At 45.1% G+C, this 25,812-nt stretch overlaps 1 protein-coding gene across 2 annotated transcripts; it reads right to left on the reverse strand.

Moving 5' to 3' along the window:
- Positions 1-171: 171 nt before the first annotated feature.
- Positions 172-25,652, reverse strand: LOC135488987 (uncharacterized transmembrane protein DDB_G0289901-like). Of its 2 annotated transcripts, XM_064774025.1 has the most exons (8): positions 25,527-25,628; positions 12,549-12,683; positions 10,017-10,269; positions 9,797-9,867; positions 7,177-9,125; positions 6,470-6,565; positions 6,131-6,214; positions 172-5,830 (listed from the first exon to the last, which is right to left on the reverse strand). In XM_064774025.1, the coding sequence occupies exons 3-8, from the start codon at positions 10,079-10,081 to the stop codon at positions 5,150-5,152; spliced, it is 2,946 nt and encodes a 981-aa protein (XP_064630095.1). In that variant the 5' UTR covers positions 10,082-10,269; positions 12,549-12,683; positions 25,527-25,628; the 3' UTR covers positions 172-5,149. The 2 variants fall into 2 exon arrangements, with proteins under 2 accessions (XP_064630095.1, XP_064630094.1); XM_064774024.1 differs by lacking the exon at positions 12,549-12,683 and having other exon boundaries at positions 25,527-25,652.
- Positions 25,653-25,812: the final 160 nt, after the last annotated feature.

The following is a 25,812-nucleotide window of genomic DNA, read 5'->3' on the forward strand; positions in this document are numbered from 1 at the left end:
TCAAGGATCCAGGGCTAAGGAGGCTGGTTTCCCCCAAGGTTGGACATTATTTAAAGGATATCACACTCCATGTCATCCTACCAAATTTGTGGGTATTCACTGCTTTTTGGAAAAACTGATATTGCCTCAAGATTTCAGCGAACCCCGATAAAAAAACAAAAGACGAATGTATTTCCAAAAAGACATCGATTTAATAAAGTAATAAATGTGAAAGGCCTACATTATGCATTATTGTAAAGAGACGACATAAGAATTCATTCACGAGAGACAAAGTCCGCAGCTGCACAAATACCAAGAGTTTTCAAACAATTATTATTATGAGTTCCATGTTTGTTCAGAAATGACACACACAAAGAGTAGAGAACCTTAACCCACAACTTCCGTGAGATTATATTTGACCATCCATTACCAAACATCAACTTGTCAAATGAAATATCTTAGTCACACAGGGTCCCATCTCTAAATACACGCAAATTGATTCGAGTTGGTTCTGAGAGCTGGAGACCAAGGCCATCATGCCTCTGACAGGAACACTCCAACCATACATTAGTGATGGCCACTGCTAATTCCTGCAACTCTGCCTTTAAATCTTATGACAACTCAATGGATTTACAAACAACCATTAAATACCACAATACTCACTAGATCCGTAAACTCATGACTTGCAACATCTATTAACTCTCTTCTTGCTCGAGTTAGAACGCGCAGTCAGAAATCTCCACCAATTCCATATTCTGGAACTCAGTAACAGGCATTCAGGCTCAGCTTTTTTGATACACAAACACCGAGTTGGTTAAGTATAACTTTTTGGCTCCAGGAAAATTAAAATTAACAAAATCTATTTTGGCAAAACAATTAATCTTAAGGATGAGTTGGTGTCTGTGAATAGTGGATGATTAGGTTATCCCTATCACCATGCATGGATACACAACCATCTTTCATGGCATTGAGTATTACTCAAGGAGTTGATGATGGGGGCATGGTTGTCCCTATCACCATGCATGGATACACAACCATCTTTCATGGCATTGAGTATTACTCAAGGAGTTGATGATGGGGGCATGGTTATCCCTATCACCATGCATGGATACACAACCATCTTTCATGGCATTGAGTATTACTCAAGGAGTTGATGATGGGGGCATGGTTATCCCTATCCCCATGCATGGATACACAACCATCTTTCATGGCATTGAGTATTACTCAAGGAGTTGATGATGGGGGCGTGGTTATCCCTATCACCATGCATGGATACACAACCATCTTTCATGGCATTGAGTATTACTCAAGGAGTTGATGATGGGGGCGTGGTTATCCCTATCTCCATGCATGGATACACAACCATCTTTCATGGCATTGAGTATTACTCAAGGAGTTGATGATGGGGGCATGGTTATCCCTATCACCATGCATGGATACACAACCATCTTTCATGGCATTGAGTATTACTCAAGGAGTTGATGATGGGGGCGTGGTTATCCCTATCTTCATGCATGGATACACAACCATCTTTCATGGCATTGAGTATTACTCAAGGAGTTGATGATGGGGGCATGGTTGTCCCTGTCACCATGCATGGATACACAACCATCTTTCATGGCATTGAGTATTACTCAAGGAGTTGATGATGGGGGCATGGTTGTCCCTGTCACCATGCATGGATACACAACCATCTTTCATGGCATGGAGTATTACTCAAGGAGTTGATGATGGGGGCGTGGTTGTCCCTATCCCCATGCATGGATACACAACCATCTTTCATGGCATTGAGTATTACTCAAGGAGTTGATGATGGGGGCGTGGTTGTCCCTATCACCATGCATGGATACACAACCATCTTTCATGGCATTGAGTATTACTAAAGGAGTATTTCAAATTGTCTTGTTGTTTTCAGCTTCAATTCAATCCATTTGACAGCGACGCTTTTTTTTCTTAAGCAACTAAACCGAGATCAGGTGACCCCCCCCCCCCCCCAGATAAGGTGACTTACTATCACTGGTTAAGTTTTGGTACGCTCATATTATTCACAAATGAGTGATTTATTGAAATGTGGGCAATAATAAGCCGTCAGAAATCTCAGTAGATTCACAGAATAAAACTTGCTATCATTATTGGATTTCTACGTAGAATTTCATTCAATTATTGTGATTGAACAAGATTTCATTCAAATATTGAGATTCAACAAGATTTCATGACGATTTATCCTCGAATTTCAACAAAATTATTCATTTATTTCTTTCTGTTACATGTTCTCTCCTCTGACTTTCCTCATCACATCCACATTCCAACAGGAAGACCGCACCCACATGCTACACAATGAAATAAATGAAATATTTCATATTTTAGCCTGCCCCAAAATATTCAACCATTTCCAAGACAAAGTATTATACAGTATTTGGGTCACAGCTCGTCAGAATTAGCAACTTTTTAAACTGGAGCAATTTACTGAAAAAGACCCCATGTCTTTGTTTAACCTTCCTAAGTGAGGACAACACAACAGGCCAGCTTGGAGAGAAATCCTGTTTCATAATTCAGGTCACAAGTCATAAGTGGAGAAGAACTGAACTGTCACATTAATGCCAGAGTAGCCAGCACTATATTGCTTATCACCTGTGACCGCGACATGCAATATGACAAGTGACTTGTCAGTCAATTTGTCAATAGAATCCATTTAATGGACAAATACAGTCACATGACCCGAAGCTGCTCTCGCTATTTTTATGTCAACAAGCAACTTAAACAAAATGTACACCAACAACAAGGTTATAAAATACAGGCAAAACCTGGCGTCTAAAGTCTGAATCTAAAATAAATTTAAAATGTCCTATAACAAAGTTGACAAAGGCACTCATAGAAACTACCGTGTCCAATCAGGTACCAACTGTAATGGTCCACTGGGAGGAAACTACCGTGTCCAATCAGGTACCAACACAACTGTAATGGTCCACTGGGAGGAAACTACCGTGTCCAATCAGGTACCAACACAACTGTAATGGTCCACTGGGAGGAAACTACCTTGTCCAATCAGGTACCAACACAACTGTAATGGTCCACTGGGAGGAAACTACCGTGTCCAATCAGGTACCAACACAACTGTAATGGTCCACTGGGAGGAAACTACCGTGTCCAATCAGGTACCAACACAACTGTAATGGTCCACTGGGAGGAAACTACCGTGTCCAATCAGGTACCAACACAACTGTAATGGTCCACTGGGAGGAAACTACCGTGTCCAATCAGGTACCAACACAACTGTAATGGTCCACTGGGAGGAAACTACCGTGTCCAATCAGGTACCAACACAACTGTAATGGTCCACTGGGAGGAAACTACCGTGTCCAATCAGGTACCAACACAACTGTAATGGTCCACTGGGAGGAAACTACCGTGTCCAATCAGGTACCAACACAACTGTAATGGTCCACTGGGAGGAAACTACCGTGTCCAATCAGGTACCAACACAACTGTAATGGTCCACTGGGAGGAAACTACCGTGTCCAATCAGGTACCAACTGTAATGGTCCACTGGGAGGTGTTGTCTGTCGACTAGTATATCGCATTGGGAGCCAGAGACGAGATGTCAATATTTGGAGACATCATACCAATTTTCATAGTCTCGACATAATTTGACTGTCGTCATATACTGTTTGATGCATGCGTTTAGTGAAATCAGTGGCACCTATACCCTATTAAATATGCTAGTTGCTTCATTTGCCATTGTCGCCTAACAGCCACCTCATAGTGTCCATGTCTAGTTTTACCCCAAACCCGATCTTGAGAACTGTCACTAGCCAAATCACATTCACAGCCCTATTTATGTTATGACTCACAAAGTTGCAAAACTAAAAGACCTATATTGCTGGGAAAACATCAAAAATTGTTTCATTTTACAAGTGTTCTTTTATACCAAGGAAATGGGCGAAACAGGCTATTTACTATCTCATGGCTCACAGTCAGAAACGTGACAAAAAGCTCCACAAGTCTTTATGTGAACCCGAAAACTCTTTCCTAAGGCAGATCACCAGAATAAAACATACTTGAGCAAGAGTAGAAACATAAATTAGGTTACTGGACAGTTTTATATTCAAAACACCACAAAAACAGTTTTCTGCCAGTGGCCTGGACCTTTCAAGTCAGACGTTCTCCAAACGTCTCAAACTGGCCTAATATACCAAAGTAAGAGAAGCACTGGTGCATTGCCAGTCATAACAATGCCTTCATTGAATAAGAACCACCCATGTTATATAACAATGCCTTCATTGAATAAGAACCATGTTATATAACAATGCCTTCATTGAATAAGAACCATGTTATATAACAATGCCTTCATTGAATAAGAACCATGTTATATAACAATGCCTTCATTGAATAAGAACCATGTTATATAACAATGCCTTCATTGAATAAGAACCACCCATGTTATATAACAATGCCTTCATTGAATAACAACCACCCATGTTATATAACAATGCCTTCATTGAATAACAACCACCCATGTTATATAACATGCCTTATTTCTCAAATAAGGCATCTTTTGTTTCTGGCTTCTCCTTTAAGGAGAGAATGCCAGCCAACACTAGTGCAGTCTACCGAGTTTTTGTATGCTGGTTCTGGCATGTAATCAGAAATGTACATTTTACATTCCACCAACTAGCTGTGCGTCTTTTTCACTTGTGTATCTGTCCCCACAGCCTCAAGGGCCGGTGAGAACCTCCTCCTTGATGTCTTCAAGCCCTGAGCTCCACTCATTGGTGGAGGCCTCCACTCTAAACACAAAGACACAATTCTAGAAATCCAGAAAATACGTATCGGCAAGAAGAGTCAAGAGTGAGCCAACATGTGGAGGAGCTTGACCACAACAGACGCTGCCAAGGATATCATGAACGGTTTTCCTCGAAACAGTAAAAGATTCATTCTGACCAAGTTGACCATGAATAGACGGATAGACCTATAAACCACTTTCCAGACAACCTCTTCATATATACATGTACATCAATGTCAGCACAAAACTATCTCGAAATCTATTTCAAGATAAACCCAAAAAATCTGGCCAGAAAATATCTCAACTTTTAAAAGTCTTGTCAAAATGCCTTATCAAGAAAGTCTCAACTATTTCACAAAGATCTTCAGGAGAGAGAATGTACGAGATCTAACTTGGGTAGTTGCCCGAGCCCGAGCCCCATCCGCTGTACCCACTGCCCATCCCTTGGCCCATTGAGTAATTGCCCATCATGCCCGACATCTGGCCCTGCATCTGGTGACTCTGGCCCATCATCCCTGCTTGCATCTGGCTCTGATTCATTGCCGCATACATGCTGCCATCTGGAACCTTATTACTTGTGCGTTCTAAAGCAGCCAAGCTGTTTCCAGGCGGCGCGTACTGGCTGCCCTCGTATATGCCCACATTCGATTTAGAGTTTGGATCAGCCCCTGGTACGTGACCATGATACTGGCCAGCCATAGCACGCGGGTTATACTGATTGTACTGGCCTGTACTCGCTTGCTGCCCCATAGCTGCTTGAGATGCCATTCCTTGGGGGTGGCCAGGGTATTGTGCAGATGCTTGCATCCCGTACTGGCTATTCGTCTGTTGATGATACTGGCTGAGGCCACTTGCTCCCTGTGAGTGGTATTGGCTGCTCGAGTGCTGCTGATATGGACTGCTCGTCTGTTGCGAGTAGCGACCAAACGACTGGTGTGAGTTGGTCTGGTCGTACTGACTTGTTGAAGGCATGTTGTATGGCGTATTGCCAGGTTGCTGAGGCATCTGTGAAGGCATGTCTTGGTTCATGTTCTGTCCCTGGATCTGTGCTACCTCATCAGCACGTGGCTGTAACAAACAATACTAGTGAGTAAAAGATGCAGGACTACACTTTGCCTCATTCTGGCAGATGTGGAGTGGGGCAAATCAAACTTTATGACCATTTTACCCTATTGTTGATTTCCAGGATGTAAGAGTGGAATAACACAATGACGAGAACGGAGAAGGTGCCCCAATTCCATGATGATGACGTCAAACAGAGCAGAACCCATGTGAAAATGAGCCAACAGAAAAGCCTACTATTATATCCAGCGAGGCATAAAACCCTTGGTGAAAAAGTGAATAGCAGCCATAGAAAGTGGGATGTACCTGTTGACTTGTCTGTCTGTTCTTCATGTACTGTTCAGTAACCTTGCCAGTGATCTGCATAATCATATCGGTGTCCTTGTCAGACTGAAAGGAGACATTGAGTTGATTACATCTCATATTCCCATCAGCAGATCAATGTGTTCATGTTATTTCTAGATGGGTGTCAACATCATTTGTACATCTGGCTGGAGTAATGCCAACACACCTGCATCCGGCCTCACGGTAAAAGTGAGAATTAGACAAGGGAGCCCACCCATGATGCTAACGAGCCACTAAACCATGGCTACTCCTTGACCTCGGTGTTACAGAAACATGGTGTACTACCAGCGGCCGACTTACTTGGCTGACAAGAGATTCCAGAACACCCAGTAACTTCTTCTTCACATTCACATCCTCAACATCATCTTCATTGTCCTCATCAACCTCCTCAGCCTCCTGAAACAGAGACACAAACTTTCAAATACTCTATCACTTATGCACCAACACTGCAACTTTCATTGCAACTATAATTTATCACTTATGCACCCACCCTGCAACTTTCATTGCAACTACACGTATCTTCTATCACTTATGGCCAGCGCCCACCCTGCAACATTCAATGGCCAGCGCCCACCCTGCAACCTCCAATGGCCAGCGCCCACCCTGCAACCTTCCATGGCCAGCGCCCACCCTGCAACCTTCAATGGCCAGCGCCCACCCTGCAACCTTCCATGGCCAGCGCCCACCCTGCAACCTTCAATGGCCAGCGCCCACCCTGCAACCTTCAATGGCCAGCGCCCACCCTGCAACCTTCAATGGCCAGGGCCCACCCTGCAACATTCAATGGCCAGCGCTCACCCTGCAACCTTCAATGGCCAGCGTCCACCCTGCAACATTCAATGGCCAGTGCCCGCCCTGCAACCTTTAATGCAACTGCCCTGCCAGCGATATAACAAGTTTGTTCAGCCAACACCTCTGTTATCATCTTGTGCCGGCCGGAGAGGTTGACTGAACGCATCTGCAGGCAGCATCACCACATGTACGGTAAACAAAGCTTTAGAACTCACCAGAGGTTTCTTGCTTGGCTGATTGATGGCGCCACTATCCCATCTGGCATTGTGGTTGTAGCCAGGTGGCACTTGCTGGCTGTTAATCTGGCTCCCAGCATTCTGCATTATATTCGTCGTTCCTGTCATGCCGCTGTTTGATCCTGTCAGCTTCATCTGTGTCATATTCGCTGGAGAGTTCATTCCTGCTTGGTTTTGGTTCATACTCTGCTGAACAGTTGATCCTCCCATCGACCGAGGCCCCATTCCAGAGTTGCTCATTCCCATGTTTGGCTGGCCGTTCGTTGTCATGCCACCACCGCCTCCAGAATTCATGCCCATACTGCTGTAATTCGTTCCGGCAGTTCCCGAGTTCATCCCGCTATTTCCAGAGCTCATGCCTGTACTATTGGAAGGCATACCACTACTTCCCGAGTTCATCCCAGTGCTACCGGGATTCGTACTGGTACTTCCTTGGTTCATTCCAGCACTACCTGGGTTCATTCCAGAATTACTTTGGTTCATTCCAGTATTACTCGGGTTCATTCCGGTGCTTCCAGGGTTCATACTGGTACTACATGGGTTCATACCAGCAGAGTTCATACTGGTGTTTCCAGAGCTCATGCCAGTGCTACCAGGGTTCATTACGGTGCTACCAGGGTTCATACCAGTGCTACCAGAATTGGTTCCCATCTCGCGGCTGCCTGCACTCATACCAGCATTGTATGATGTCTGACTGGGCGATATGCCCATCCCTCCCCGTCCAGAACCTCCACTTCCTGTTCCTCCCATTGATGGCACATTGCCCCCTAACCCCATGCCCATACCGCCTGTGCTCCCCTGTGGCCCCATGCCCATACCGCCTGTGCTCCCCTGTGACCCCATGCCCATACCGCCTGTGCTCCCCTGTGACCCCATGCCCATACCGCCTGTGCTCCCCTGTGACCCCATGCCCATACCGCCTGTGCTCCCCTGTGACCCCATGCCCATACCACCTGTGCTTCCCTGTGACCCTATGCTCATATTACCAGAGCTTCCAGAACCCATGCCCATATTGCCTGTGCTGCCTGAGCCCATGCCCATACTGCCTCCAGCGCCGCTAGCTCCCATGTTGCCCGACACACCACCCATGTTACTGCCCATACCAGCAGACGGCGGCATATTCATACCTACATCTGCTGCCCCAGTCTGCATCTTCATGCCCATGGCCTGTGGCGTTGACGTGGTCATACCCATACCCTGAGCAGACATGTTGGAGCTCGAACTCGTCTCCTGATTGCCCATGTTCATACTGGGGCGATTCTGTGATGACATCATGTTCCCTCCCATCCCCGGTGACCGCATGCTCGCCATTGCAGCGCCACCTTGTGAGCTCATGCCACCCATCCCTTGCGAGCCCATCACGCCCTGTGAGCGATTCATCCTCATGACTGCAGATGGCATGTTCATGGCCATGTTATGACTCATTATGTCGGATGTCATCCCATGTGTCGAGGGCATCCCAGATGATGACTCACTCGGCGAGTTTAGGCCACTACATGCCATACTCGGGCGTCCACCCATATTCATGTCAACACCTTGGTTGATGCCCATACCAGGAGAGGACGAGTAGCCACCCATGCCCATGCCCTGCCTGCCCGACATACTCATACCCGAGTTGACCATGCCCTGCCCAGACATACCCATACCATGACCACCAGGGATATCAACATGGTTCGAGCCCATATAACCACCTCGCCCATTCCCAGTGTTGATATTCATACCAATGTCTTGCCCCGGGGGACCCATGTTCATATAATCACCCTGCATGTTCATACCCATCTGGTTCATGCTGTATCCACTGCCACGTCCCATGTTCATACCCATACTCTGCCCACCAGGCATGTTCATGCCCATACCCTGGCCCGCTGGCATTCCGCCCATGCCCATCCCAGGACCACCCATGTTGCCAGGCATGTTACCAGGGAAACCTGCAAAAAAACAAATCAAGCATGAATACACAAAGCATTTTCTTTGAACCATCGTAGCTGGTGCAAACCATCACAGCTGGTCCAAACTATCGTAGCTGGTGCAAACCATCACAGCTGGTCCAAACTATCGTAGCTGGTGCAAACCATCACAGCTGGTCCAAACTATCGCAGCTGGTGCAACCATCACAGCTGGTCCAAACTATCGTAGCTGGTGCAAACCATCACAGCTGGTCTAAACTATCGTAGCTGGTGCAAACCATCACAGCTGGTCCAAACTATCGCAGCTGGTGCAACCATCACAGCTGGTCCAAACTATCGCAGCTGGTGCAAACCATCACAGCTGGTACAAACTATCGCAGCTGGTGCAACCATCATAACTGGTGGAAATAATAGTAGCTCGTGCAATATCTATGTTGACAGTGTACTCCAGTCACACACTCTCAACTACCAAAGTGCCACCGAATGTCAGCACCAAGTTCTCCACTCAAAGCTCATACAATTTTTTTCTATCAATAATTATTACACAGTGACCACTCATCTTGAAGGTCAGAAGAATTTTGGCTTCAATTTTATGTATAGTTTTCTCCTCTGAAAAACCTTGGATTCCAAGGAGTGTACCCTGTCTCCAGGTGAAAGAGGAACCACCAGCCAAGAAGCGCATGAGCACTTACCTTGCATCGGCATCATCCCCTGCTGACCAGGATAGTTCTGATCCATGTAGCTGTCAGGCATTGGTTGGTTCCTGAAACACAAGACAAAACAAGGTCAACCCAGACTCTCCTGCAAACTAAAGGCAAGTGAATAGTTCATCAACCTCACCAATGTACACATATTATTGCCCCCTGCCCTTATCAATCCCCCTTGTAAGGGTTAGAAGATGAAAGGACTCACCATCCACCTCCCATCCCTGGTAGCATGTTCGGAGGCTGTCCATGCATCAGACCTCCACCACTCATCTGTCCAGCACCTCGTCCACGCTTACTCCCCCTCGTCGAGTTCCCCTCGCCTCTTGAGCCCTTTCCTCGGCGCGTGCGACTCCTGATGCGTCGTGGCCGCTCAGCCTTCCCGCCTGCACCATGTTCCCGCGCATCTCGGTGGTATTTGACCGGTGATTTGTCTCCAAGTTGACCGTCATCTTCTGGACCTGAACAGAATAGCAAATTCAGTTTCAAATTGTGAGGAATATATCTATGACAAAAGAAAGAAGTTAACGATCCCACCTGGAAACAGTTTCAAACCTAATGAAGGAGCACCAATGAAACCGAAAACATTTATCTTGCTTGTATTGATGCTGAAATGTCGCTCCGTCCGTCAGTCAATATGTTGACATGAGTGCACACACCTATCACTAGTATCAGTCCAGTGCTACCTTCTATCACGCCTAAAACTCAACAAGTTGTTCTAATCTGAAAACTCTCAACTCACACTAAAAACATTGCAGCCTAGCCTCATCCCCAGGAAGCATACTCTCTCAAAGTCAAATGCCCTAGAGTTAAGGTTGTTTGTTAGTTATGATAATGTTTTATACTGTGTGCTGAGCTGTATATTTTTTGTTCTAGCTGCTCCAAGGGCTGTGACCTTGAAAAGTAGGTCAAGTCAAAACCCAAGCAGTAGTCTGTTTCCCTTTTCAAAGGCTGCAATCCAGCCACCAGAGGAGAAAAAGCACTGAGAAGTTTTCCCGATTTTGAACATGTGATGACTCAGACTAGACTAGCAATTAGCAGACCTGATCACCTGATCAAAGGCTTCAAGGTTCATTTGGACTGCCGCATAAAGTAAGTAAAGCTCAATTATAGGCAAGAGCCAGGTAGGTCAGATAAATTTACATGAAGTAGCTGCCAGGGGTCTCTTCTTTCTCACAGTACATCACAACTATTCAAGCTTGGAATAGAAATACATGATTTGCTGAATCAAAGATGACCCAGCTCCCCAAGTGTGCATACTAGTCACCAGAAGACCACTAATATGACCCCGAAGCCACTGACTACAGGTGCGCTTCAAAAGTCAAATTTGATCAACATTTCCTCAGTGAGTCAAATGACTCGTCCAATGACTTACGTCTCATAATAGACAAAATTCTTTTCCAACTAGATTAGTCCCCACACAACACAAACAATAGCACTACCTGACGAACAAGCTCACCCCAGGGTACAATTTTCCTTTGACTTGAGAGTACATTTTTGAGGACTGAGGTTCGGCAGCCATCAATAAACCGCTATTGTATAGAAAGCCACCCGGTTATAGATACCACCTGAGTTTGTGCTCATTTGTTGGATTCACAGGGTGGCCTCACTTTAACCCTTCCAGGGCCAATTGTTTGTTGTGGCACAAAGGCCAATGCCACATGGCAAGGTATATGTCTCCAATACAAATCATACTTCATGCCATATGGCACAATGGCACAAAAAGGCACAATAGAGCCATTGTGCTGTGGGCCACTTTATTGACTAATTGAGGAACTCGATCAGAGCAAAGATTCAACTTCTAAAGATCAAGGCTCAGAATGGTTAAAATCAGAGTTATTGCCCAGATGTCATTACCAGCCAGCCATGCCTGTGACACCAAACCATTACACCCCCACTCCCCTGAATAGACTCTTCTAATGCATTTTACTAGAAAAGTCTATACAGAGAAATGGAGGTGAAAGGATTAAACCCTCAGAAAGTTAACCAATACACCCCCTTTTTCCCAAATGGACTCTTCCAATGCATTACCCGGAGGAGTCGAAACAGAGAAATGGGGGTGAAAAGCTCTGTGTAAACTTTCCTTGGACAATCTTCAATGAACCAGTCTAAATGTCTCGACTTCTTATATCAGTCAATCGCCAATGAAACAGGTTTCTTCCGCAATAATGAGGTAGTTGGGGGGGGGGGGGGTACAGCCACGGGTGTAACTTATTAGAGCTCATGTGATACCAGAGAAACAACGAATGAGGTGAACCAACCACAGTCTAGTGTGATCGAATGCATTGGTCTCGTTTCATATCATCAACAGTTGATGTTGTTGACATGATGTTCGCACAGGCTTTAACAGATACACACCTTACAGTCAAACACTGTACCACACACAGGGCTTTTTCAAGGTCTCTTGCCCCATTAAGAAACAAAATTGATAATGAACAATACCGACTAAATATACTTGTGAAAAAATTGTAAGACACAAAAGAACAAACATTATCAAGATGTAATATTTTATTATTCATCAGTTACATTCTAGTGAAGTACAGGAGGTATGGCCTGACAGAACAAGCCACCTTGGTCACACTCACTCTATACATATCATGTACAATAGCATCACCGTGGAAACGCAAAAGCATTTTTATGCAAATGAACAATCGCCTTGGTTACGCATACACAAATTGCTCTTCAAATCAGATACCAATAAAGCATTAATAACGGTCCAGAATGAAAAATCATCACTCACCTTAATTAGTTGAGTGCAGGCTCCCTGTCTGCCCCTTGTGTAGACCACGAACCCATGACAGCACTGGCAAGGCGATTAGACCACGGGCCCTTGACCACTGGCTCAGGTTGGTGGCCGCATCGGATTGTTTGGAAGCTTGGGGAGAATATAACACAATCCTTAGATATGGGATCATATTACGATCTAATACAAGAAACAGAAGGGACTGTGGGAGAGAGAGGGCACTCCAGTGTGGATGTCATGCAGAGAGAAAAAAGGCTGAAGCTTCATAGGAGACTGGTTGAGGCATTGAGGGGAGATGGAGAGTGGGAGGGTGCATGGCTTGACCTGACTATAGGATCAGGCAGTCTTAGTCTGGACCAGATGGCAATATTAGGCAGTCTTAGTCTGGACCAGATGGCAGGATTAGGCAGTCTTAGTCTGGACCAGATGGCAGGATTAGGCAGTCTTAGTCTGGACCAGATGGCAGAATCAGGCAGTCTTGGTCTGGACCAGATGGCAGGATCAGGAAATTTCAGTCTGGACCAGACGGCAGGATCAGGCATTCTTAGTCTTGAGCAGACAGCAGGATCAGGTATTCATAGTGTGGAGCAGACGGCAGGATAAGGCATTACCCAGTCTCACCATTACTGAGGAGACTAGGCTCAAGCAATTGTCAACATCAATAAGAGACTCCGACTGGTGACATTGTTGCCACAACACGACATATGGTCAAGAATTTAGGCTTTTATTCTGTCCCTGCCAAAACTGACCACCATTGATTCCCACCTTCAGAATCTTTGGAATGAAAGTTGGCAACATTTTGCCACCTAAGCCATATCTAGCAGAACAATCAACTAATAACTGGAAGGTAGGAATTTCAGAAAACTGTCGGCTACAAGACTCATTTCATCGGTTCTTACGTCACCTATGGTGGTCTGCACAGGCACAGATGAGATCTTTGAGATCTACTGGAGCCAATAATTATGCATTTGCAAATTTATGTTTGTCACAAAAAAATGTTCAGTTCTTAAAGGGTTAAAATGTTTAGCAGTGTGAGAGTGAGTGAAATCAATACATTCCGATGCTTGCCACACATTATACAAGGATTTTGAAAGAGGCAATACATTGAGTGTCCAATCGTTTCAGCAAGCTTTTGAACAGACATTAACTTTTCAACATAATAGCGTGAATCAGACACGTTTTTTTCACCCCAGGCAGCTGCAGCAAAACTCTCACCTCGATTCTAGAGAAGTGTTTCCATGGAAACGGGAGGCACATTCAATACACCATGGACTAAGGAACTGCGCTGAAAGCACTTTTTTTCTGATTCTAAAGGCTGGTGCTGAATAACTGATAAGCTGAGCTGCGTAATTGAATGGAGGCGACCTCCACTAGCATGATAGCATGGCTAGTTAGCAGCGTTGCGCTTTCACCAAGCCGTTTGAGCGGCGAGGTGGCTGAGATGGCTATTTGGAATGTGGTGATTATTTGATTATAACGATTAAAAACAAGACAAGCTCATTGCCAATTTTAATATCACTTTATGCTGTGCATTGAAAGATCCCTATCATTCTTGTCCATAAAACACTAATTCTGTCAAACGATTTTATTATGACCTCTTACTTAACACTTATTCAGAATGAAGAAAGATTATCTGTCATTTTCATATCAAAACCAAAGACATCACTTCTCCACCCTGTGCCCTTCACAAACAAACATTTGGTGATTTGTCTTAACTCTAGAAAATTGGTGTTGCTAAACACTCAATGAACCAGATACAAGGCAAGCAACACTGGTTAAACATGCCTTAACAATAACATGGAGAGTAATTCATGAGATCTTGGCTTCCATCCTCAACTAGGCTGTAAGACCCAGGACGACTGGAGCTTTTTAACCACTGGAAGGTCATGAATGCCTCTAACTGAACAAAAACAGGCAGTTTTCTGAGTCTCGCATTTCAGAGGCAGACACCAGGATACTGCGCAAAGCAGGAAGGAAAACAGAAAAAGCACAAAAATCGTGATACTCTTCCACATTTATCTGTACCAGCTGGGTGTCAGGGACACTGAGTGACTTCTTGATATGATAAGTACTTGATTTGGCAAGTGCCTCATCCAGTGGTTGCACAGGATACACTGGGTATTCATTCTCCCAGTAGAAGTGAAGTATCACAGGCACTGGGAGGGTCCTTGAAATACATACTACACTGGGAGACATTCTCAACCAGTGTTTTTTGCGACAGTGCAAGGCAAAAGGCCAGGTAATGACTGGGGATTCCTAGAACACTACACTGTCACTGGGAGCAAGTCTCTACCAATGGTTTTGGAGATAGTTCAAGGCATTAGGCCAGATAATGACTGGGGATTCCTAGAACACTACACTGGGAGCCAGTCTCTACCAATGGTTTTGGAGATAGTTCAAGGCAATAGGCCAGATAATGACTGGGGATTCCTAGAACACTACACTAGGAGCCAGTCTCTACCAGTGGTTTAGAATAGTTCAAGGCATTAGGCCAGATAATGACTGGGGATTCCTAGAACACTACATTGGGAGCCAGTCTCTACCAATGGTTTAGAATAGTTCAAGGCAATAGGCCAGATAATGACTGGGGATTCCTAGAACACTACACTGTCACTGGGAGCAAGTCTCTACCAGTGGTTTAGAATAGTTCAAGGCATTAGGCCAGATAATGACTGGGGATTCCTAGAACACTACACTGTCACTGGGAGCAAGTCTCTACCAGTGGTTTAGAATAGTTCAAGGCATTAGGCCAGATAATGACTGGGGATTCCTAGAACACTACACTGAAAGCCAGTCTCTACCAGTGGTTTAGAATAGTTCAAGGCAATAGGCCAGATAATGACTGGGGATTCCTAGAACACTACACTGGGAGCCAGTCTCTACCAGTGGTTTAGAATAGTTCAAGGCAATAGGCCAGATAATGACTGGGGATTCCTAGAACACTACACTGGGAGCCAGTCTCTACCAGTGGTTTAGAATAGTTCAAGGCAATAGGCCAGATAATGACTGGGGATTCCTAGAACACTACACTGGGAGCCAGTCTCTACCAATGGTTTTGGAGATAGTTCAAGGCAATAGGCCAGATAATGACTGGGGATTCCTAGAACACTAGACTAGGAGCCAGTCTCTACCAGTGGTTTTGGAGATAGTTAAAGGCAATTGGCCAGGCAATGACAGGGGATTCATAAAACACCACACCGGGATCCAGTCTTTACCAATGATTTGGGACAGTTCAATGTAGCCAGTCTCAACCAGTGGCTTTTAGAATAAGTTAAGGCAGTAGGCCAGGCAATATTAGGGGATTCCCAAAAAACTACATTGGGAGCCAGTCTGAGTGTCTCTACCAGTGGTTTTGGAGATAGTTCAAGGCAATACCCCAGGCAATGACTGGGGATTCCTAGAACACCAGACTGGGAGCCAGTCTCTACCAGTGGTTTGGGATAGTTCAAGAATGACATGGGATTCCTAAAACACTACACTCGGAGCCAGTCTCTACCAGTGGTTTGGACTAGTTCAAGCCTATAGGCCATGCAATGATATGGGATTCCTAAACCACTACAATCGGAGCCAGTCTCTACCAGTGGTTTTTGGGATAGTTCAAGGCAATAGGCACGGCAATGCCAGGGGTTTTCTGAAATACTACACTGGGAGCCACTATTGAGCAATAAAATCACTGGGAGTCGACCTCTACCAGTGGATAGGATGAGTATCAAGGCCACCAGGGATTCCTAATAAACACCACTGGGAGTCTACTTTTAACAAATGGATTGATGGAGTATCAAGGCCACTGGGAGATTCCTGATATAAATCACTGGGGGACAACCTCTACCAGTGGCTTGGGGGAGATGCAAGGCCACTGGGAGATTCCTTATATAAATTATTGGGAGAAAACCTCTACCAGTGGATTAGGGGAGTATCAAGGCCACTGAGAGATTCCTAATATACATCACTGGGATTCAACCTCTACCAGTGGATTGGAGAGCGTATCAAGGCAACTGGGAGATTCCTAATATACACCACTGGGATTTGATTTCTACTGGAGGATTGGAGGGTGTATCAAGGCCACTGGGAGATTCCTAATATACAGCAATGGGATTCAACCTCTACCAGTGAATTGGGGGAGTATCAAGGTCAATGGGAGACTCTAATAAACATCACTGGAAGTCAACCTCTACAAGTGGATTGACGGCGTTTCAAGGCCACTGGGAGATTCCTAATATACACCACTGGGAGTCAACTTCTACTAGTGGATTGACGCTTATCAAGGCCACTGGGAGATTCCTTGTATAAAACACTGGGAGACAACCTACCAGTGGATTAGGGAATACAAGGCCACTGGGAGATTCCTTACATAAATCACTGGCAGACAACCTCTACCACTAGTACCAGTGGATTGACGGGGTATCAAGGCCACTGGGAGATTCCTAATATACATCACTGGGAGTCCACCTCTACAAGTGGATTGATGGAGTATCCAGGCCACTGGGAGATTCCTAATACACATCACTGGGAGTCAACCTCTACCGGTGGATTGACAGAGTATCAAGGCCACTGGGAGATTCCTGATATACATCACTGGGAATCGACCTCTTCCAGTGGATTGACTGAGTATCAAGGTCACTGGGAGATTCCTAACAAACATCACTGGGGGTCAACCTCTACCAATGGATTAGGGGTGTATCAAGGTCACTGGGAGATTCCTAACATACATCACTGGGAGTCCACCTCTACGAGTGGATTGTTGGAGTGTCAAGGCCACTGGGAGATTCCTAATTTACATTACTAGGAGTCAACCTCTACCAGTGGATTGATGGAGTATCAAGGTCACTGGGAGATTCCTAATATACATCACTGGGAGTCCACCTCTACGAGTGGATTGTTGGAGTGTCAAGGCCACTGGGAGATTCCTAATTTACATTACTAGGAGTCAACCTCTACCAGTGGATTGATGAAGTAACAAGGTCACTGGGAGATTCCTAACATACATCCCTGGGAGTCAACCTCTACCAGTGAATTGACGGAGTATCAAGGCCACTGGGAGATTCCTTATATACACCACTGGAGGTCAACCTCTACCAGTGGATTGATGGAGTATCAAGGTCACTGGGAGATTCCTTATATACACCACTGGGAGTCAACCTCTACCAGTGGATTGACGGAGTATCAAGGTCACTGGGAGATTCCTAACATACATCCCTGGGAGTCAACCTCTACCAGTGGATTGACGGAGTATCAAGGTCACTGGGAGATTCCTAACATACATCCCTGGGAGTCAACCTCTACCAGTGAATTGACGGAGTATCAAGGTCACAATATTTTTTTCTGAAACACCCCTCTAGAGCGTTCTTTTTGTCCCAGTGGTCTTTGGGTAGAACAAAGACCACAGGAGAATTGCTATACTTTCAAAATCATAAATCATGTTATGTTCTACTTCTCATCACTAATGTCAACATTTAGAAAGGCATTTGAGATTAAAAACTGGTGCTCACAGTTATTTCTGCCTCACCAAGAGCGCACACACAGTTGGAGTTATACTTTAAAAAGTCAAACAAATTTGGCCACCAATCTAGCGGTCTTTGGAAAACAAAAATCTCTAGATTGTAATCAGTTCCTGAAGTATTGGGGACATAGAAAGAGCCTCAACCAGTGAATCGGACAAGCACAGCCACTCCTGGGAATGCAATAGCAAACACATGCAGTCCAAGCAGGTTAAAGAATTATGTCTCTGCCAAAACAGGCACATATCATGACAACAGGTCAGGAACCACTCTCCAAACAGGTCCAAGAATGGCCTCTCTTCCAACACAGATACATATCATGACAACAGGTCAGGAACCACTCTCCAAACAGGTCCAAGAATGGCCTCTCTTCCAACACAGACACATATCATGACAACAGGTCAGGAACCACTCTCCAAACAGGTCCAAGAATGGCCTCTCTTCCAACACAGACACATATCATGACAACAGGTCAGGAACCACTCTCCAAACAGGTCCAAGAATGGCCCCTCTGCCAACACAGATTTTCATAATGCCATAAGGTCCCGGATGTCTCACAAGCATGGGACAATATCAGAATCAACAGAACAATAACCGATTGAACAGTCACCACAAAACCTACAGAACACCTGGACATAAGTCCCGATCTTGCAACCCTGAGCGATGCGTTCAGGCCATCTGAAACCTACAGTGACCAGGACAAATAGACAAGATAGACGACAACTGAGAAGTAAACACCTCTGGACATGCCTTGAAAAAGCCCACAGTTTCCACAGCCTCCCCGCTGATGGAGGCTCAGTCTCAACATTTCTTAGATGCCTCCCCATGGATCAAAGTTTCAGCCTCCCCATGCGTAGATATGGAAAGTTGCTCAGGCCATCGACAGATAGAAATAACAGGATATGGGAGGTGCTGAGCAGCAAGATTTGGATGATCTCAGCGGATCTGCCTTGCCAGCCTGCCACACTCACCACAATAATCCTAGGGTTGCCCCTAGCAATCATATCCTTGCCATTATCAGCCATTACCCACACAGTGTAACCCTAGGGTTGCCCCAAGCAATCGTATCCTTGCCATTATCAGCCATTACCCACACGGTGTAACCCTAGGGTTGCCCCTAGCAATCATATCCTTGCCATTATCAGCCATTACCCACACGGTGTAACCCTAGGGTTGCCCCTAGCAATCATATCCTTGCCATTATCAGCCATTACCCACACGGTGTAACCCTACGGTTGCCCCTACATTGTATCAACCGTAACGCATGCCCATATCAACTGTAACCCTAGAGTTCCCCCTTATTAACCATAACCTTAGGAAGGTTGCCCCTATCAACCACAACCTACTTCAATTTGAAAGAAATTCCGGGAGGAAAACCTCAACCTACCTTTTGTTTCATCTCGACCAACCACCCAGGCACAATATTCATGCAGACATGATGTAGGCATGTCATATTGTCCATCTGGGTTTGGGAGAACGGCTAATATGGGTTTGATACTGGTGACATGTCAGGGTTAGATACGATGTACTTCATCAAGGAGAGATTCATTGCCAACGGTAACACTTGAAGAGTCACTAACTTGGTTGTTGAAGTTTTTAAAAGTTTGCAACAATTATTATGACAATGAAGGTACGATGTGAGATTTTCTTTGAAAGTTTGTAATGACGACTTCAACCCCGTAAGAAGTAGGTCATCTAACCCTGCCTGCCATTGCTGTCGGGTACAGGTTATAGTCCAACCCTTCAACACTAAATCACCACACATTTTTCGATTTGCAACACATCCACAAACCACCGTAAGATACACTAAGGAACTCAGCGCGTCCCAAGCCAATGGATGTGTGATTTAGAGAGAAGGGCCAGACTTACTAAGGGGCTTGAATCCATATCAAAGCACCCAGCATCCTCAGTAGGTTTTCCTGAAAGAGATCAACACCGAACTAATGCTAACACTCATAACATATTGAAGAAACTAAAAGAAGCGACGAAGACAAACTAAAACAAACAGAAATGAATTAAATAATGTACTGGTAATTATATGTTACAAAGACCTGCAATCAGGGTTCGGGTAAAGATTCTGCAAAGAGCCACTTCATCTTATCTACAAACAAGTTTCTTTAAACCACGAACTATAAAACCAGCCTAAGGAAAATTCATCACAGGCAATCCCTCCAAGCAAAAAATGTTTCAACCAGGCATCATAAAACGTCTCCTCAAGTCAAGGAGAACAATGCATCCAGACATCTTTAAGTTTGAAAAGGACCTTCTCCTGCCTGGACACCTTTGAACTGGACCTCCCCTTGCCTAGACATCTTGGAACTAGACCTTCCCTTGCCTGGACACCTTTGAACTGGACCTTCTCCTGCCTCGACACCTTTGAACTGGACCTCCCCTTGCCTAGACATCTTGGAACTGGACCTTCCCTTGCCTGGTCATCTTGGAACTGGACCTTCCCTTGCCTGGACACCTTTGAACTGGACCTCCCCTTGCCTAGACATCTTGGAACTAGACCTTCCCTTGCCTGGACACCTTTGAACTTGACCTTCTCCTGCCTGAACACCTTTGAACTGGACCTCCCCTTGCCTAGACATCTTGGAACTAGACCTTCCCTTGCCTGGACACCTTTGAACTTGACCTTCTCCTGCCTGGACACCTTTGAACTGGACCTTCCCCTGCCTGGTCATCTTGGAACTGGACCTTCCCTTGCCTGGACACCTTTGAACTGGACCTCCCCTTGCCTAGTCATCTTGGAACTGGACCTTCCCCTGCCTGGTCATCTTGGAACTGGACCTTCCCTTGCCTGGACACCTTTGAACTGGACCTCCCCTTGCCTAGTCATCTTGGAACTTGACCTTCCCCTGCCTGGTCATCTTGGAACTGGACTTTCCCTTGCCTGGACACCTTTGAACTGGACCTTCTCCTGCCTCGACACCTTTGAACAGGACCTTCTCCTGCCTCGACACCTTTGAACTGGACCTCCCCTTGCCTAGTCATCTTGGAACTGGACCTCCCCTTGCCTGGTCATCTTGGAACTGGACCTTCCCTTGCCTGGACACCTTTGAACTTGACCTTCTCCTGCCTGGACACCTTTGAACTGGACCTCCCCTTGCCTAGTCATCTTGGAACTGGACCTCCCCTTGCCTAGACATATTGGAACTAGACCTTCCCTTGCCTGGACACCTCCAAATTGGCCTTCTCTTGCCTGGACACCTTTGAACTGGACCTTCCGTCTACCACTAGTACCACACGAACATTGAATGAGCTTGATTTATACATGAAAACAGATAAGGATACCACTGATCCCAATCGATGTTTCTCCTTGAGAATTCCTGTGTTCCAGCAGATGACAATCTCCCTTGTCTTTCTCCTATGTCTTCTCTTGTTGATGACAGTGAGTGTTTTGGATGATAACTCCTTGAAGTGTTCAACAGCAACCATCCAAGAATATGTGCCTTCTGTCTACCAGTTTATGGCCTTGCATTGCAAGCAAATGATAGCAGAGAGAGTAAACACTGAGTGGCGATACCTGGTAAAGGAGCGATGAAACCTGCAGGAATCCCTTTTACCAACTGCATCTGTTTTGTTCTTATTCCTTTTCTAACTCGGAAATCGAAAAAAATATGCCAATGTGCAGGAAAATGAAGTCTTGGCCCTTTCCACAACACCGATGTGTGCCAACCTCAACCTCTGTGTCAGAAAGCAGCTTACCATCAGCTTTCAACACATTGATGACTGTAACGGAAATGCATTCTGTCCACATAACCATCTGGTGGCCAAAATACTTTTTACCCAAGTGAGGTTCAGGTTGCAGTCAGCCTCTTTTGCAAATCTCATCAAACAAATGCTTAAAATTTTATCAAATTATCAAGTCGCCACAACAGCATATCCCCCAAAACATACCAGTACCTTTCAGAGAACAGAGGCATTGCGTACCTGAACCACATTTGGGTTTGATAGGCCTGGGCACTTGGTGGATGTCAACTCGTGATATGGGCTGATCAAGCATGCAGGACCACACCCACTCAACTTGACCTCTCACCATCCACGGCACACTTGTCACACCAGCCTGCTCAAGGCCTACAACCGGCACCATAGGTGCCAAACAGCAGACCAGATAGTTAACCTTACGTTTTTCACCACTACCTCAGGACAGGCCAGGCGGTTAACCTCTGGTGCCACACTGCTGTCAAAGGGCAGCCAGGTGGTTCTGCCTATGGCGCCACACTGTTCCCTCATAGCAGGCCAAGCGGTGAGCTATTGGTGCAACAGCGCGTCTAGAGGGCAGGCAAGGTGGCTACACATGGTGCCACTGTGCAACGCCGGCCAACCTTGGGTGCCACATATTGCCTTCAGTTAATGTCAGCGATCACAAAAACAAACTTGAAGTTGCTGATCAGCTGAAGTGGGAAGGGTAGACAGGGAGGTGGGCTTGACAAGGTTCTAGCCAGCATATTTTGACTTTTCAAGTGACAATGTTCTCACAACAAGGAAAGCTATTTTCAATGCTGGTGTGACATTGGTGCAGAAATAGCGCGGCTAGAACCCTGTTTATCATAAAATCATTCATGAACTATAAGAACTGGAAACTGGCCACATCGCCACAACATAAGACTGCAATCCTTATTCATCAATAAACATTAGCAGAGCCCATGACCTTTGGGTCTTTGGCATAGGTCGGCCCTCTTTCTCAGGGGTGCCCGATAAGTCTTAAGGCTCCTATAACTGCCCCTGATGAAAATATACCTGGAATGGCCATGTTTGATGTGGGCATCAGTGGGCACCTCCTACATCATACTTCTCCAAAAGACAACTCAGCATGGCAGTTCATTTCCTACACAGACACTTTCTGCTTTTGCCACAGTACCTCATTTTGTATATTTGTACAGTACCAAGGTAGATGTAATGTCACCTAACAGCATGCTAAAATAGACCTTTTGGAGAAGAATGCAATGTAAGAATACAGGCTCAGCCACCTGAGGTAAGGCTTATGGAAGACTGGAACCCCCAAATCAACATGCTACGCCCATCTATCAAAAAAGTAGGTTAGTTTCATTCTTGAATCAAAATCTACCATTTTGGTTAGTAATAATGGTAACCAAGGCCTGCTCCAGGGTGAGGTATTGTTCACACCACTGAAACAATCCTGCCGTGGTCAACTGCAACCAGTGGAACACAAAAATCACCAAGATATCAAACTGCTTGCAAAAAATGGATTAAAACAGCCTTGCACAAAATCTCATCTTGTAATCTGGTTTTAAAACTAAAGGGCAGCTCACACGGGAGATAAGAGATCGTGCAATCATTGAATGAGGCCAGCAACATTTTCTTTGTTTTAAAAAAAAAGAGTGTTGCCAGTGAAAAAAACAACTGAGGTGACAGATTAGAAAACAGGAAATTCAAGTTGGTGCAACGATCGCTACATACATGAACCAAATTGATCTCCTGTATGTTCTACCCGGAGAAAAACAATGGACCAATATCATCAAGCTGTTTCTCACATTCTCACAGTCTCGGCTAAATTCTGAAATAGAAATGGTTTGCAGGAACGGAAGGATTTGTCCTGAAAAGGGACTTTGATTTGTTTCTAGAATGAATGCACGGTGAAGAGACTGCATGCAAGAATGATGCGAGGGGGGAAGATGGGGAGCATTCAAAGAGCATGAATCAACAACATCAATAGACAGTATGTAAACTACACCAGAAAAGTTGCATTACACCGTCATCGTATCAAGAATTTAAGTCAAGCTTTTACGTTTTCAAATAAACAGCAACTCTCATAAAAACTCCAGCACACAACTGACCAAATGAATGAAGGCCAGGTTACTGGAAACTACACATTTAAAGCACGTGGTTGATTTAAACAGCAACTTGTGCCACATCGATCAAAACTTCATTAAAGTTGGAAAATCACTTATTTGTCACTTCAGTTGGACAGTTGCCCTTAACTTTAGTTTTCACTCCCTTAGTTGAACACAATTATCGTGTGTAGAGCAGCTACTTTAAGCTCTAATCATTTTGAGGCTCACAAAAAACCTCACGCCTGTGCATACAACAAACTATAGAACTTTATCTGACTTCAACTTTCAAGTGGTTATTTATGCCAGACAACCAGTGTTTATTTTTTCGTCAATCAATGAGAAAAACAACAGCTCTGTGGCATCAAATAAAAAACTGACTGTGTGGGGTTCTGACTGTGTGCGAACAAATCCAACCCCAAAATGAAATAGGCCTACCGGTCGCCATGCATGCAGTAGACTACACAATCACATCATAGGTTTTTCAATGTTAAAACTTATTCATCGCCATATCAATGAGACTGAGGGAGTGATTTGTTTCTTGTGTTGTGGTCTTGGAACTTTTACTGCATATTAACCTACATTTCCTTTGAAAATCCACTGCCATTGGTCAAAAGCTATGATGAGATGATAGAAGCAAACTGGTTCCATGAACCTCATATAGCTGAACACACCGTACATGTACAATATCACCATTGTGGACAATAATGAGTTGAGTCTATTCAAACCTGGCTGGGATAATTAGCCAGCACCTGGGGGCAGCAGGCAAGCTTTTTGTTAATGAAATCAGGGCACAAAAGGTGCATTCAAGTCAAAGGGCTGCAGTAAAGGTCACAGTGAGCTCACCTCTTGTACATTATTGGAGTGAGTCCAACTCCTCATCGCCACGGAGACAAAGTAGCAGACTTGTTATCACTCCAAGCTCCTCAACACAAGCTACTAACAACATGGCAGTTGTTGCCGGTGTGAAGGGAAATTAAGTCCCACCCAGAAACATTCCTACCTACAAGTTTTATTCAATGATCTATCTCGGATTCATGGCAAGAGAGAACAATACTTTTTAGATACAATAGACTCTTATTCTCTGGACTACAAAAAGTGATGTCTACTCTATAGTAGCTGTCGCATATCAGCCACAGCCAACCGACCTTTTCGAAGAAGACATACAAATTTAGCAGGATCACTCTGGACACTGTGACTATAGACACTAAGACAGTCATGTAGACACTATAACCTCAAGCATTCGTCACAGAAGATCCCTACAAAGAGTAGGCCTACCACCACTAGCACGGACCAGGCAGGTTTGTACAAACTACAATCCCGATAGGACAACTCAACTTACTCTCCGCCATCCCCCCCCCCCCCCGGCCCCAGTCAGTGAGTGCTGACCATATCATGATATCAGTGTTCCACCACACTCTATGTACACTCAAGACCAGCCCAAACCCCAACATTACACCTCATGTATTATATGCCCCTCTCCATACATTCATTGTGAATCATTTTGCGGCGTGCAAGGCAAATGCCAATGTATACACTTGCAACAATGTATCACCATTACACTATGCACGGCGCTAATGTATTCACACGCTGTCCGTCGAGAGACCAGTCAAAACCCACACAGAAACGTTCCTCACAGTCACATTTAGATGAATATTATCACATATAATAATGGTACCTACCTTCAGGGACATTTGGCTCATCCTTAGGAGCTGGAAAATAGGGATCCATTGCTTAAATATGCTTCAGAGAGCATCAAATCATCCCGCACGTCGACCGAAACCCTACTTTCAATGTTCATTGACAATAGAACCATTACTATGTAATGAGCGCCATCTACAGTTAATATAATGAAACTGTAATTCCATAGACTCTTTCACCAGTCTCCTCCATTCACTCATTACAGAGACTGGTACTTGACGGCAATTCACTCGTCATGAACTCGATTTGGGGGCGTAAGCTTCCGGT

The sequence above is a fragment of the Lineus longissimus genome, chromosome 6 (assembly GCF_910592395.1).
Source record: "Lineus longissimus chromosome 6, tnLinLong1.2, whole genome shotgun sequence".
Taxonomy (NCBI): domain Eukaryota; kingdom Metazoa; phylum Nemertea; class Pilidiophora; order Heteronemertea; family Lineidae; genus Lineus; species Lineus longissimus.

What these genes read in the sequence shown, in the direction of transcription:
- LOC135488987 (XM_064774024.1), bottom strand. Translation starts at nt 25,575, where the DNA reads ATGGATCCCTATTTTCCAGCTCCTAAGGATGAGCCAAATGTCCCTGAA. An exon ending in CCAGGGATGGGAGGTGGATG is followed by an intron (nt 9,868 to 10,016) that starts GTGAGTCCTTTC and finishes CTTGTGTTTCAG; the next exon opens with GAACCAACCAATGCCTGACA. An exon ending in GGGGATGATGCCGATGCAAG is followed by an intron (nt 9,126 to 9,796) that starts GTAAGTGCTCAT and finishes GTTTTTTTGCAG; the next exon opens with GTTTCCCTGGTAACATGCCT.